Source organism: Xenopus tropicalis, chromosome 1, assembly GCF_000004195.4.
Source record: "Xenopus tropicalis strain Nigerian chromosome 1, UCB_Xtro_10.0, whole genome shotgun sequence".
NCBI classification, from domain to species: Eukaryota; Metazoa; Chordata; class Amphibia; order Anura; family Pipidae; genus Xenopus; species Xenopus tropicalis.
In genome coordinates this window covers 124849401-124863424 of record NC_030677.2, presented here as the reverse complement: position 1 = coordinate 124863424, position 14024 = coordinate 124849401, and the positions used below count along the sequence as shown (strand labels likewise).

General features: G+C 36.8%; 1 protein-coding gene across 11 annotated transcripts in view; it reads right to left on the bottom strand.

Moving 5' to 3' along the window:
* Positions 1-1131: 1131 nt before the first annotated feature.
* The window catches only part of mpdz (multiple PDZ domain protein), an 84785-nt gene continuing 71892 nt past the window's right edge, over positions 1132-14024 (bottom strand). For all 11 annotated transcript variants that reach the window (XM_002940126.3, XM_012952751.2, XM_012952749.2 and 8 more), the window contains 7 exons: positions 13630-13717; positions 11287-11327; positions 10073-10195; positions 7848-7952; positions 7262-7374; positions 5023-5146; positions 1132-3776 (listed from right to left, as the gene is read on the bottom strand). In XM_002940126.3, the coding sequence (XP_002940172.2) occupies positions 3630-3776; positions 5023-5146; positions 7262-7374; positions 7848-7952; positions 10073-10195; positions 11287-11327; positions 13630-13717 (741 nt within the window). In that variant the 3' untranslated portion in view covers positions 1132-3629. The remainder of the gene's footprint in view (positions 3777-5022; positions 5147-7261; positions 7375-7847; positions 7953-10072; positions 10196-11286; positions 11328-13629; positions 13718-14024) is intronic.

Genomic DNA, 14024 nt, shown 5'->3' with positions numbered 1-14024 from the left:
AGTCCGATTGCGTTTTTTTCGTAATGATCGGTATTTTGCGATTTTTTCGGCTTCTTTACGAATTTTTCGTTACCAATATGATTTTTGCGTAAAAACGCGAGTTTTTCGTAGCCATTACGAAAGTTGCGTAAAATCTGGCGATTTTTCGTAGCGTTAAAACTTGCGCAAAAAGTTGCGCTTTTTTCGTAGCGTTAAAACTTACGCAAAACTTTGCACCTTTTAAGTTTTAACGCTACGAAAAATGTGCAACTTTTCGCGTAAGTTTTAACGCTACGAAAAAAGCGCAACTTTTTACGCAACTTTCGTAATGGCTACGAAAAACTCGCGTTTTTACGCAAAAATCATATTGGTAACGAAAAATTCGTAAAGAAGCCGAAAAAATCGCAACAAATACGAAAAAGTCGCAAAATGTTTGTTTTCAAGTCGGAACTTTTCCAATTCGGGTCGGATTCGTGGGTTAGTAAATCAGCCCCCTTGTGTACCTGTTTGCCTGAAAAGAAATGGTTTAACCCAATGAGTGAGTTCACTACCTTGCCTCGTATAAGAGACAAATAATTGTTTCTTCAGTGTTAATAAGACTAGGAACTGTTTATCCCAGTTGGAATGCAGATAGAGCCTATCCTGCTAAGTGCCTAAACCTGCATTACACCAGTATGACAATAAATAAATCCAGTGATGTAGAATTACAAAATACACATTACAACCACCCCCCCTTATAAGGGAAGTCTTAGGGGCAGATTTACTAAAACTCTCATTTCTCATTTTTTTCCTAAAAAAAAAAGTGCAGGAAAAAGGTCACAGTTTTTGTGCAACTTTTTCAAATTGTCGCACTCAAACCTCTAAAGTGTTGCACAAAAAAACCAGTGTCAAAAATCTGAAAACCTCTAACGTTTTGTAGCAAAGATCCTCAAGGGAAGGGAAGCTATATCTGCCATTAATTTCTACATGATCTTGGCAAGATTTAGCTGGAAAATTGTCAGATTCGGATTTTTAGCCGTTTAAGTAATCTCAAAAAAAGTTGCGGCTTTTATTCCGGCAGCTTTTAGCGCTAAAAAAATCCAAATTGAAAAAAACAAAACCACAAATATTAGTAAATGGCCACCCTAGTCTACCCATATTTGAGCTGCCTTATGCCAATAATTTAATACATTCCCAGGAGTTTGGTTTGCACATGTTAAAGGACATTAAAACTCTGTTCTAAGCACTATTGTTGTATCCTTCATTTTTTCTGTGAACAGAACTATAGGTCTTTAGCAAAACAATAGCATTAATGATAAAACCAAAATGTCTGGCAGTGACTGAAGCACTTTTTAACTATACCTACAGATATAGACATTACAACAGAAGTCACATTTTTAACCAGTAAGAAAGCCACCTGCTTCTTCATAGTCTGTTAACATAGAAAACCCACACCAGCAGTCTATAGCATCTGTACTTTAGAAAACCCTGTACTATGCAATACATTTATTTTCATTTAAAAAAAAAAAAAAAAATAATGTACATTTCGCATTGTAAAACATCACAATCAATTCCAACCTTCTAAGCCCCTGCCTTATAAGGGAACTATCATGGAAATTTAATACAAGCTTCATCTGATGGAAATGAGAGATTTTCTTGATATGATCAACTTAAAATCCTGTACATTTCTGGAGTAATCGGGTTACTCTTCAGTATCCTCCTCTCAGCATCTGGCTCTCATTACATAGGAGTCCAGCTGTTAGGTCTAATACATTATTGGGGAGCAGCTCCTTTTGCCTGAAAAAAGCTACATGTTTCAAAATAGCCGACTCTGACACAAATCCTGCATGCAGAGAGGCTGAATCTGTACCAGAGTCGGTTATTTTGAAACACTTATATCTAATGCATCTTCTAGGCAGAAGAGCGCAGAACTATTTTCACAATAGTTCTTTTAAAGAGCAGTGTATTCAAACCCGATACACAAATGTTTTGTGGCATTTTCCAGGTAAAAGTTGACAAAACGCTGAGAAGTCTCTCTAAGACAGAGTCAGTCACCGTAATGGTAGTTATTGCACAGGCAGAAAAAAAAAAATAAAGGCGGCGATACACGGGCAGATTTAAGCTGCCATTTTAGGTCCTTCAGACCTATTCTATTTCTGCCAGAGCCAGTTATTTTGAAAGAAAGGGCACTAATACCTCTTTAAGACCAGGGGTGCAACCGCTCAAAAGAATGTATTAGACCTCAATCAAAGCATGACACCACCTATTGCATGAGAAGAGAATGAAGAAAGAAATGAAAGGGGGAAGTTAAGAGTAACTTGATTGTGTTTTTTCTTATATCTTTTCTGAATTCAGTTTTTTTGGTAAATATACTAGTGATTGAGAAAAATAAAAAAAGCCATTAAAGTAACAAAAAAACCATCGAAAATGTATAAATTGCCTCCTTAAGTGCAATCAGCCTTACAGTTAAAACCCCTATGATCACAATTGAACTCTACCTTGAAATATTCTATAATGTTCTAAATATACATACGCAAATCAAGTGTTTTTAAAGGTGTTATTTCTCAATTCTATTTGGGTAGAATGTTGATTGTTATGACACATTGTTAAAATTGATTTGTTAAGCACTTAAACTCAGCAAGTGATAGCTCTTTGAACCTAAAAGGATTAGTATTCTATTCTGTGGGTTATATTAAATTCACAGTGTTTCGTATAATAAATGGGCCCCCTTATTTTATGTAGGGCCGACAGCATGTGGCTAATTTAAGACTGTAAGAGCAGAACAGCAAGATGCTAAAGTCCGAGCAAGATATCAATAGCAAGAGGTTATATTTTTCATGAAGGGTGCACACCACAAAATATAATGTGACTTATTGCAAAACTAATTTTTAATAGAAAAGAGAACTTGGTGTTATTATTAATACTAAATGCAGAATGCACTGCTGGCCAATACTCGAAAACACATTTCTGATTTGTCACCCTTAAATGGTTTTATTTAGCATTGCAGTAAAGGTAATGATTCCGCTCCCTGCTACAAACCATTACCTTTACTGCTTTGCTTATGGTTTGAAATAAACCTCCAGTGTTGAAACTGCACCAACTAATGTGACATATGTTATAGCAGTTAAGGAAGTAAACACGTCTAAGATTATGAAGAATTTATATTGAAATACTACTTCAAAAAAATGCCTAGATGCATTCTCAGTTCCCATGCTACATTTGGGAGACATTCAGAATATGGAGGTGTTTTTCAGACAATGTAAGTTTTGTCCCTAAAAACTTTTCTATAAAACTACCACCTTTTTTTTTTCATTTTAAATACTCAGTTTAAAAGGACTTTTGTTATGTTTGCCCAAAACTTGTTTCACATTTTACAGTCTTTGTAGTAATCACAGTAGTTTTAGAAGATCCTGGCTGATTTTGCCAGGAGCTTGACTGTTCACAATAAAAACAATCTGTAGTTGATTAACAGAAATAGCAGAATTTCATATTAATACTATGATGGAATAGCAAGCTAGTCTAATGACTAAAAATACTTTTTTCGATTGCTCGAAATACTGATTGCTGCACAAATGACCTAAAACAGACTACTTTCTCCTTACATACAAATATAAATCAAGAATTACCAAAGGATCCCTAACAAATGGGACCCAGATGGTTAGAAAGAGGCATTAGGAAAGCACAGTCAATGTAACTGTTCCTTTTGTTCTCTTAAGGATGGACACCGCTTCTTCATGGGTCACTCCTTCTAAGCTCTGCCCATTCACTGCAATAATTTGGTCACCTCTGTTCAAGCGTCCATCTTCTGAGGCTGCACCCTGCAATATCAAAGTTGTATCAGCTCATCATATCCAAAATCAACAGTCTTTAGGTTTGTTGGATCAATAACTCAAACTAGAAGATGCACCAACATTATACAGCAGTGATTCCCAACCAGTGGCTCAGAAGCAACATGTTGCTTACCAACCCCTTGAATGTTTGCTCCCAGTGGCCTCAAAGCGGGTGCTTATTTTTGAATTTCTGGCTGGAGGAGAGTTTTGGTTGAATAAAAACCTGGTGTTCTAGCACAGTCTCATGTAGCCTAACAGCCCACATTGGCTACCAAATAGCCAACCACAGCTCTTATTTTCATGCTTGTGTGGCTCCCCAACACTTCCACTTGAATGTGGCTCACAAGTATAAAAGTTTGGGGACCCCTGATATACAGGGTATGGAGCCTTTTACCCAGAATGCTGGGAACTGTAAATTTGAGTACTATGACTACACTTAACTAAAGCGTATTAAAATATTTTTAAAATACTGAACAATTTATTTTGGCAGTGTGAATGCCCTAAAAGCTTTATAAATGTGGTATATTCGCTAACTGCGAATATGTATGCGCTCTGAGTCTGAGTTACACCACAACTTTAGTGGCGGAAAAAATATTCACTAAAACCGATTTTGCAAATTTATATTCGAAGAGAGAAAATAAGTGCAATAGTCACACAGAGGGCGTGCCCATGCAAATTGCAATCTCTGTTGTGTACAATTTGCATTTCACTGCAATTCGCAAAAAAAGGAAAGACAAGCATAGCAGTGCAAAATGGAATAACATGCGCAAACTACCATTTGTGAAAATAAACCTGCACTGCACAAACTTTATAAATGACCCCTGCTGTTTTCTCAATCATTCTATATATTAAATTACCCACATGTATTGAAAATAATTGACATATATTTGACATAAAGGTTGTTGACTTTTCACAAAAAAATTTCGAAAGATTTGAGCATAAAACCACTAATATGTATAAATGGATTATATTTTCATGTTTTAATTTTTCCAATATGAAATGCCTTTATTAATCTTTTCTTGTGAGTTTCCCACCCAGGAAAATATCTGAGCCTTCTGCCTTCAAAAAGAAATAAATCAGCTTTTAACATGCATGCCACAGAGGAACCTTTAACTTGACATCAAGAAGCATTAGGCCAGCTGCATCACTGTGAATGGTTTTTTCACACTTCATATAAATGCCTTTATGATGAGCAGGTGCATTTAAAAGGTTGATTCATAACATTTGCATTTACCTTAGAAAACACTGTCTTGACATATATTGGCAGGTCACCATGAGGGCTACCGTGCCCTCCTACAATACTGAAACCAAGGCCATCCGGTCCTCTTTCAAGGATGATTGTCTTATATTGTGGTGGTCTAGGGTAAAAAGAAGAAAATATTATGATACAGTGCTTTGACAGAAAAATAATAAAGCTAATGAAAAGTAAAATATCATGCACATACAGGACCATAATTAGAAAATGTTAAGGGAAATAATATTCTACACATTTCCCAAATAGTCTTTTACATTATGATTAGTAAGATTAATGGCAAATCACCACTATATCCATTAAAAAAACCTTGAATGGAAAATGGCACCACCTAAAATCTGCTGAAGATGCATAAGAAGTCAATTTAAAGTGTTTGTTCAGCATTCAAGACATTTGATGGTCAATCATTTTTTATTCTGTACTTTTCCAATCAATTTCAGCGATTATAAAAAATACTAATTTTGTTTGCAACTGAGTTGTTTTGCCTTGACTGCTAAACCATTTTAGTTTTTTTCTTAAAAAAAGCAAGGGATAGTAGAATATTAATAAATCTACTCCTAAACCTGTACAGTCAAGCTGTATCAAAAACAGTATGTTGTATAGCAATACATTCCAAAACTCTCAGGCTGGCTAAATAAAAATACAAAAACTGTAAAAAAAATAAAAAGTTTTTTTTAAAAATTGACCACAGATAAAATGTATTTGCCATTTGATAAATACACTTCTAAAAATTAATTGAAAATAAGAAAATGTATTGTTTCACAGAACCAAAGTCTAAACTAAACTATAAGGAAATACCCATTTATTAGAGATACATTCTGGTTTTAATCCATAAATTATCTAAAAAGAATATATTGTTCTAAAAAGTATTAGTTGAATTTAGTCCTGCCTGAAACAGCAGATTTGTCATGTTTCCTATTTAAACATATTTAAATATGTATAATTCTGGTATCTGTTGCAAATATGTGAAATACAGATTTCATCTAACAGACAAAAAGGCCTTTATTCATAATATGCATGCTTTGCTAACATAAGTAATATAGAACCTATGTGCTAAAAAAATAGAATGAGGGTCAGACTCAAAACTAGCTTGAAGTGTTGTAAAACAGCAGTGACATGTGTGCAGGAAAAGGAAGTGAATAAAAGCACTGATTGGGTTAAGAAAAACAAATCCGATGCGACTGGAATGTGAAAAAGGGACATGGTTAAAACTGGAATGTGGAGAGGTAAGTTTAATATAAAATGGTTTGATGAAGAAGAGCACCTACAGATTTCGGTACAAGAATGAATGAAAGTTGGAATGTTATTTAAGAACTGATTCCTGTTCTAAATAGAACTACTTACATACCTGTATCTAAAAGTAGGTGAACCATTAAATTCTGCATGAGAACTTTTTTTGTATGTTTGAGTGTGCAAATATAATGTTGCTTCTTTCTGAAACCACCTTGAGGTGTTTCAAACCACTAAAGTCACTAACATCTAAACCTTTAAAGGAAGTTAACAGAGTAAAATTGATAGCAATGTGGACATACACTAAAGCAAACTACTAACTGATTTACGGACTAGTCTCTAGGGTGGGGATCCCCAACCAGTGTCTGCCCAACCCCTTGTACGTTGCTCCCAGTGGCCTCAAAGCACTTGTTTATTTTTCAATTCCTGACTTGGAGGCAAGTTTTGGTTGCATAAAAACAGCTGTACTGCCAAACAGAGCCTCATTTAGGCTGCCAGTCCAAATAGGGACTACCAAATAGCCAATCACAGCCCTTATTTGGCACCCTCAGGAACATTTTTCATGCTTGTGTTGCTCCCCAACTCTTTTTACATTTGAGTGTGGCTCACGGGTAAAAAAAGGTTGGGATCCCTGCTCTAGGGATTCCACAAAGTGGGAGAAAACAGGAGCCCAAAGGCTGTAGTCTCAGAGTTATCTTTCCTGAAACAACATTTGGAGAAAACTAAATAACCAACCAATGCAAATCCAAGGGGCCCTTGGAGATAAACTGAAGACAAAATGAAAAGATCTAAGGAATCACAAAAGCGGGTGAATTGTTCTGTGGTGAGCTCTAAGCTAATATTTGGATAAATCTGCCCCTCTATGTGTATGACCACCTTAATACACTGTATTACAGTGACACAAAGTGCAGAAAACAGTGAATTACAAGATACTGCCCAATTATGTTGATAGCTTACTTTACAAGTGCCTTGTGGAATTAGTATAGCATACCCTAAATCATCCTGTAAAATGCTGCTTGATGCCAGTCCGGAAAAGCTGACCGTTGACCCCAAATGTTCTTGCTGCTGGCCAGTCACCACACTCACATCCCCACCAGCCACCACCTAAACAGAAAGAGAAGATAGAGACTGAACTATTAGGGAACAGCTGTGGCCTTAACTGAAGATCTCTCTTTAATGACAAAGCAGCTGTCAGCTTTCAAGGAAATGGAATACACATAGCATGCAGCAGGCAGCTGTTCTGTATTGTCTGCAAGTGTATTTCAGGAAAAGAATTAGTCAAGGACTAAACATGGAGAATAAAAAAACCCTTTACTATATTAGAGAAATGGATGTGATTTTACCCTGGGAGTGGACATCAATTTCGACACTTTTCATGATAAAATAAAAGAAAAAAACAAAGAAAAAAAACCCAGTAGACTTTATTTCTGCCTTCATAATGCTGTGCAAAACCGATTCAATGACATTGCAATTAATTTGCTTACAAAGATGGAAACTGAGGTCTGTTTGCCTCCCTGCCAATAAGGCCAACAAAAAAAGGACAGTAAAATCCACTGAACCAGAGCAAGAGGTTTTACCTGCAGTTCAATAGTGCCTGAAGCGTTTTTCAGTAAGGTGACGGCCTGGGAGTGAGTCATTCCTTCAGTGGGTTGCCCACATATACTAACAATCCTGTCACCAACCTTTGTTCAAGAAGAAAAGTGAGGAAGAGAAGAAATAACACACCTGTCAGTTAAATATCCATGGTATTAACGTAATACAAAACCAAATGCAGTGTTTTTACAACCTTAATGTCCCAGTTAGAATGAAAGAAAATAGAAGAGTATATTATTAAATCCTGTTTAGCTGAATCAATTATTTTCTATGCAGTGACTTCTCTGCTTAATGTATATAAAATTATAAGGTCATGTGCATACAAAGAAAAACGTTGAAAATGGAATAACAGCACATTTGTACTCAGACGTTCTTACATTAGTCACTGGCAGATCAAAAAACAGGCTCTGCTTTATGACATACAGAAGCCTTTAATTTAAATATTCCTTTTGGGAAAGAAGAACAGGTGTAGGATCTGTTATCCAGAATGCTTGGGACCTCGGGTTTTCCAGTTAGATCTTTTCATAATTTGAATCTCCATACGTTAAGTCTGCTAAAAATAATTTAAACATTAATTAAACCCAATAGGATTAGTCTGCCACTAATATGGATTCATATGGCTTAGTTGGGGATCAAGTACAGGTATGGGACCTGTTATTCAGAATGCTCGGGACCTGGGGTTTTCCAGATAAGGGATCTTTCTGTGATTTGGATCTCCATAACTTAAGTCTGTTATAAAAATCATTTAAATATTGAATAAACCAAATAGGCTTATTTTGCCTCTAATAAGGATTAATTACATCTTAGTTTGGATCAAGTACAAGGTACTGTTTTATAATTACAAAGAAAAAGGAAACCATTTTTTAAAATTAGAATTATTTGCTTATAATGGAGTCTATGGGAGATGGCCTTTCCGTAATTCGGAACTTTCTGGATAATGGGTTTCCGGATAAGGGATCCCACACCTGTACAAGCTGCTGTTTTATTATTACAAAGAAAGAGAAAATAATTTTTAAAAATTAGAAATATTTGCTGAAAATAGACTTTATAGGAGACGGCCTGACTTTGATCATGTAGAAGCCAATGGCAGATGTCTCTTCCCTTTCCTATAAGATCTTTCTTTTGCCAAGAAATATAGAGGTTTTGGATTTTTATGTGGATATGTATCAGAAAGAAAAATACTTTAAATACACGGAACACACCCTGGACTCATGCGGACACAGAGCACTGCGTTTTCTATTTAAGTCATCAAGCTTTATTTGATTCCTTCTAAAAACACATAGAGGCATTAAAGGCAGAGGGGCAAGCATCATGTGTTTTGTGGCAATAGGCACATACTTAGAAGCCATTGACAGACATCGCAAGCAGTGATTTAAAGAAGCCTTTACTGGGAGACCTAATATTTTGGCCCACCTTGAGATTTAAGACTCTCTGAAACAATTAGAATACCATAACTCTTATCATATGCTAAATTATACTTCATGATAAATAACAGGACAGTTTAATGGGGGAATGTAATAAAAGTCGTAAACATTCGCATTTCGCAATGTAATATTGTTCATTAGACTGTTATTGCATTGCAAATTTGAATTGTTCATTGCAAACTTTTAAGGCATGCTTGAAGGTGGTGTAATCTTTTGGAGCAAACTTAACTGGTTTTTCATTAAGAAGTTTCATTACATACATTGTCGTGAACAATAACATTCGCAAACTTTCTTCCACTTTCAGAAGTGGTCTCTAAACAGTTTCCACGTTCACAAAGCCTATATTTAATGCGCGCAAAGGCTAATTTGTTTGCACAGAGATATACATTTACACATTGCAAATCATTTTTCCATTACCAACTTTTATTACATTCCACCCTAATAGAGCAAGGAAAATCCTTTGATGCATGAATGTGATCTTTAGAGTCTATCGCCCTCTTGTGGGAAAGAAATAGATCACATTATTTTTAATAGTATTTTGTATCTCTGGTAACTCCCTGAAACAGCGCAAAGCAGCTTAGTATCCTGACATACCAAATGCACTCCAGACACTATAACTGGGTATTACATAAAGGTGTTAGATAATATGTATATACATACACAGTCGATTCTAATTAAATAATGTCTATCATTAGTAAGCAAGTAGGTTAAAACCTATATTTTCTAAACCTATTTTTTCTTAAGTTAGATAGAAAAATCACATAAAGATTCTGCAAAATACATACCCTGAGTTTGTGAGTTTGGGCTGCAACTCCATTTGCATGCATCATAGCAATAAATATTGGTACATCTCCCAGCGGGCTACCAACACCCCCAGCAATGCTGATTCCCAGTGAGTCTGTGGGCCCCTGTTGATGTAAATAGGATTTTTTTCAGCTGAGAAAAGAATATAATTAACCTGCAGTTGATATTTTTACAGTCACCCTTCCTTTTCTTGCTAAACCTTATATAAAATAAACTATACTGCTGTCACCCTTCCTTTTCTTGCTAAACCTTATAGAATATAAACTATACTGCTACTTCAACTTTATATTCAGCTGAACTTTATCGTCCCTGTAAATGTGCAAACTTAAAGCTCAAACATGGCTAATGAGGGCTGTAATGATAAATAGATGTCTACGTGGCCAGGCACACAAACCTACAATGAAGAAAGGTCCAGAAGGGTGAATGTATTAACAAAAGCAATGTTTGCTCCAGATCTATTATCCCATAGCAAACTATAAAGAGGATAACATTTGTACTTACTTGTGCATAGGGCAAATTTGTATCAATTATTACATTACCCCACACCTTTTGCGCACACACACAGCCCTTTCCCTTTTTCTTACACAACAGAAAATGTTTTTACTGCACTTTTTCCTTATTATTAGATATCTTGGCTAACACAGACATAGTTGCAGATTTGTCCAGAATACATGAAATTTTAGGGGTTGATTTATTATTGTTCAGGTGTCCGGGTTCAAGCAACTGGTTACTTAAACCATGTGAGTTCAGTATGTGTATGTGGCCACCTCAACTTGCTGCCCACCAAAAAAATACAGCTCTGCAAATTTTATTTTTTCTTGAAAAACCCACTCTGGGAAAATAAAAAAACTGGCAGCAAACTGAGGTGATCGGATACAGAAACCATGCATGAGATCAGGAACCCAAGTGTAGTTTAAGTAACCAACTGCCCCTATGTTTATCATAACGTTAAAATTAAAATTGTCTTATTATCAGTTACCAAACATCCAAAAATATGCCTGGCCGTTCTATACATGAATGATAGCAGGAACTGGAACTAGGGTTAGGCAGCAGATGCAACAACCAGGTCAGTGGCGAGTATTTGGGGGGCTGAGGTGGAGTGGTTGTTAAAGAAAGAGGGGATGACAGCAAGAGGCTTGCCTTGGGTACTCTTACCTTGCCTGGGTTCTGAATGAATAAGTAACTGAGAAATTACCTTTTTTATTTCCACTGTCCTGAGGCCTTGAATTTCAGATGCTGCAAGAGATAGAAACTGAATTAGCCTACTAAGCACAATAGGTTTATTTGCTGGTGGCTTCTGGCCAGCTTATTTGTAAGAAGCTGCATGAAAAGGCGAGATGACCTTTAAGAATACAATGCTCTTACCAGTGTACTACATTGGCAACAGCTGCACTGAAACAAAACCTACCAGCCAACTCATTCTTAAGCCTTTTTTTAAGCAATTGAAAGTACAAAGATGTTGAAATGTCAGTGTAACCTTAGCAAACATGTCCTTATTATATACCTCTTGAACAAATTACAACTTTTACTACAGGCGTTACGATCTTCATTCATTCATTCATTCATTAACACTAAAGTTTGCCATATAGTACACAGCACAAGCCGTTTGTTTGGTGTGAATGATCTTCGTCCCATTTGGCTGACCTTGTGATGGGTAGAGATGTAGCGAACTGTTCGCCGGCGAACTAATTCGCACGAAAATCGGGTGTTCGCAAGTTCGCGAACTTTTAGCGATGTTCGCAATTTTGGGTTCGCCTTAGCTGGAGCCAAATTTTGACCTCTCACCCCAGAGCCAGCAGATACATGGCAGCCAATCAGGCAGCTCTCCCTCCTGGACCACCCCCTTCCATATATAAACCGAAGCCCAGCAGCCATTTTACATTCTGCCTGTGTGTGCTTGATGAGTTAGCATAGGGAGAGAGCTGTGCAGGGGTTTGAGGGACAGTTTAGGTAGCTTTGCTGACTAGTAATCTACTTTCTACTGCTCTGTATGTAGCTGGTGGGGACAGCTGTCCTGCTGATCTCATCTGCTGTAACCCAATAGTCCTTGTAAGGACTGCTTTTATTTTCTGATTACGGTTACTCTTCTTTTCATTGTGTACTGCAGCTCCGTCTGTGTGTGTTGGACATAGTAGTGCACCAGCACCAACCACACATTCACATAATTTTTTTTTATTTGTGTTTTTTTACTTTGCTACTGTAATTTATAGAGCCGAGTGCTATTAGTCTAGCTGTGTTGGGGACTGGTGTGCTGCTCCTAGTAGTTCACCCCCAGCACCAACCAGAGATCACTTTTTTTTTTTTAATTTACTGTTCTTTAACGTGTCCAGTGCTGTTTGCTGTTATTCATAGTAGTGCACCAAACACCAAGCATTGCAATAAAATCACCTGAGCGATGTTTTTCCACCAGCAATAATATATTCCGTATCCACTACTGCGGCGTTTTGTCTTTGCGTGTGAACCGGCTGTAACCTTTACACGACTTGATTGGCATGTAGACGCCGGACGTTTTAAAGCAGTTTATTACACAAGTTTAGAAATGTAGTGTGATTTCTGCCCTTTACAGCACAAAATGCAACGCTGTGTCAACAACGTATTTTTCTGAGAAATTTTTGCCCTTGATCCCCCTCCTGCATGCCACTGTCCAGGTCGTGGCACCCTTTAAAAAACTTTAAAATCAGTTTTCTGGCCAGAAATGGCTTTTCTAGGTTTTAAAGTTCGCCTTCTCATTGAAGTCTATGGGGTTTGCAAAGTTCGCACTTTTTGGCGGAAGTTCGCGAACGGGTTCGTGAACTTTTTTTGTGAGGTTCGCTACATCTCTAGTGATGGGCCAAATTAGGGTGATCTGATCTTTTGGACAGGGCATATTAAAAGTCTTATAAACACAAGTCACTCAACTCCAACAGGAATTTTCAAAGGAACATGGCATATCTATACATTGAGATCTTGGTTGGGTCTTTCAACATAAAATAAAGGGGCTAGTTTACAAAACATAATACAGATATCTCTTAACAAAAAGCTAAATAACTAAAAAACCAAAATGAAGACCAAATGCAAATTGTCTCAGAATATCAATGGCTACATTATATTAAAAGTTAATTTAAAGGTAAACCACCCCTTTAAAGATGGGTTTGTCGATTCGCCATGTTTGAAAATCTAATCTGCAGATAAACCATATCTACCTGTGTATGGTGCATCAGCAGATTTGAAGTGCAGAGGAGCTGCCGCTCCCCTTATCTTCCTGAGGTTCTAATTATTTGGGTTATCAGCCTGAACAGCTGGAACAATAGAAAGGTGGCCATTTCACGTATCAGAAGTTTTGTCTAAAATTTATGCATAGACTTCAGGAGAGTCAGCACCAGGGCCATTTAAAGCTACCCTCAAGGTGGCCATACACACACAAAACTTGTTGTGTATGATATTTGGTATGTGTATGACGGGAGACAAGGCGACCAATATCAGCAAAGGCCTTGTATACCTTGTCAACAGGGCTGGATGGAAAACTTTGCTCAGACAAGTTTTATACAATATGACTTACTGTCACTTTTCTTGGAACCAGAGTCAGCAGCTGCAGGTCCAGGCATTGGAAAACTGAATGACGTAAGACTACTGGTCCCTTCACTGACCTAAAACACATATGAAAACTTTCAATTAGTATTTAGAATAAAGCACTTTACACGACTGCATTTCATTATATAGCTGCAGGGTATGCTACATTAATTACAATGCAGTTCAAAAGTTCATTTGTAAGTTGAATGATGGAGTTCAGAGCAGGGGTATTTAAACACGGCTGTTTCCAGATACAAGAAAGTATTTTGAGTGGATTTCTCCATTTGTGCTGATTATCTAATATATTCCTGTATAACTGTGGTGCATAAATCAAAACTCAATCCCTCCTTAATCGCACTGGGAATATTTCATGATCTGTGACAT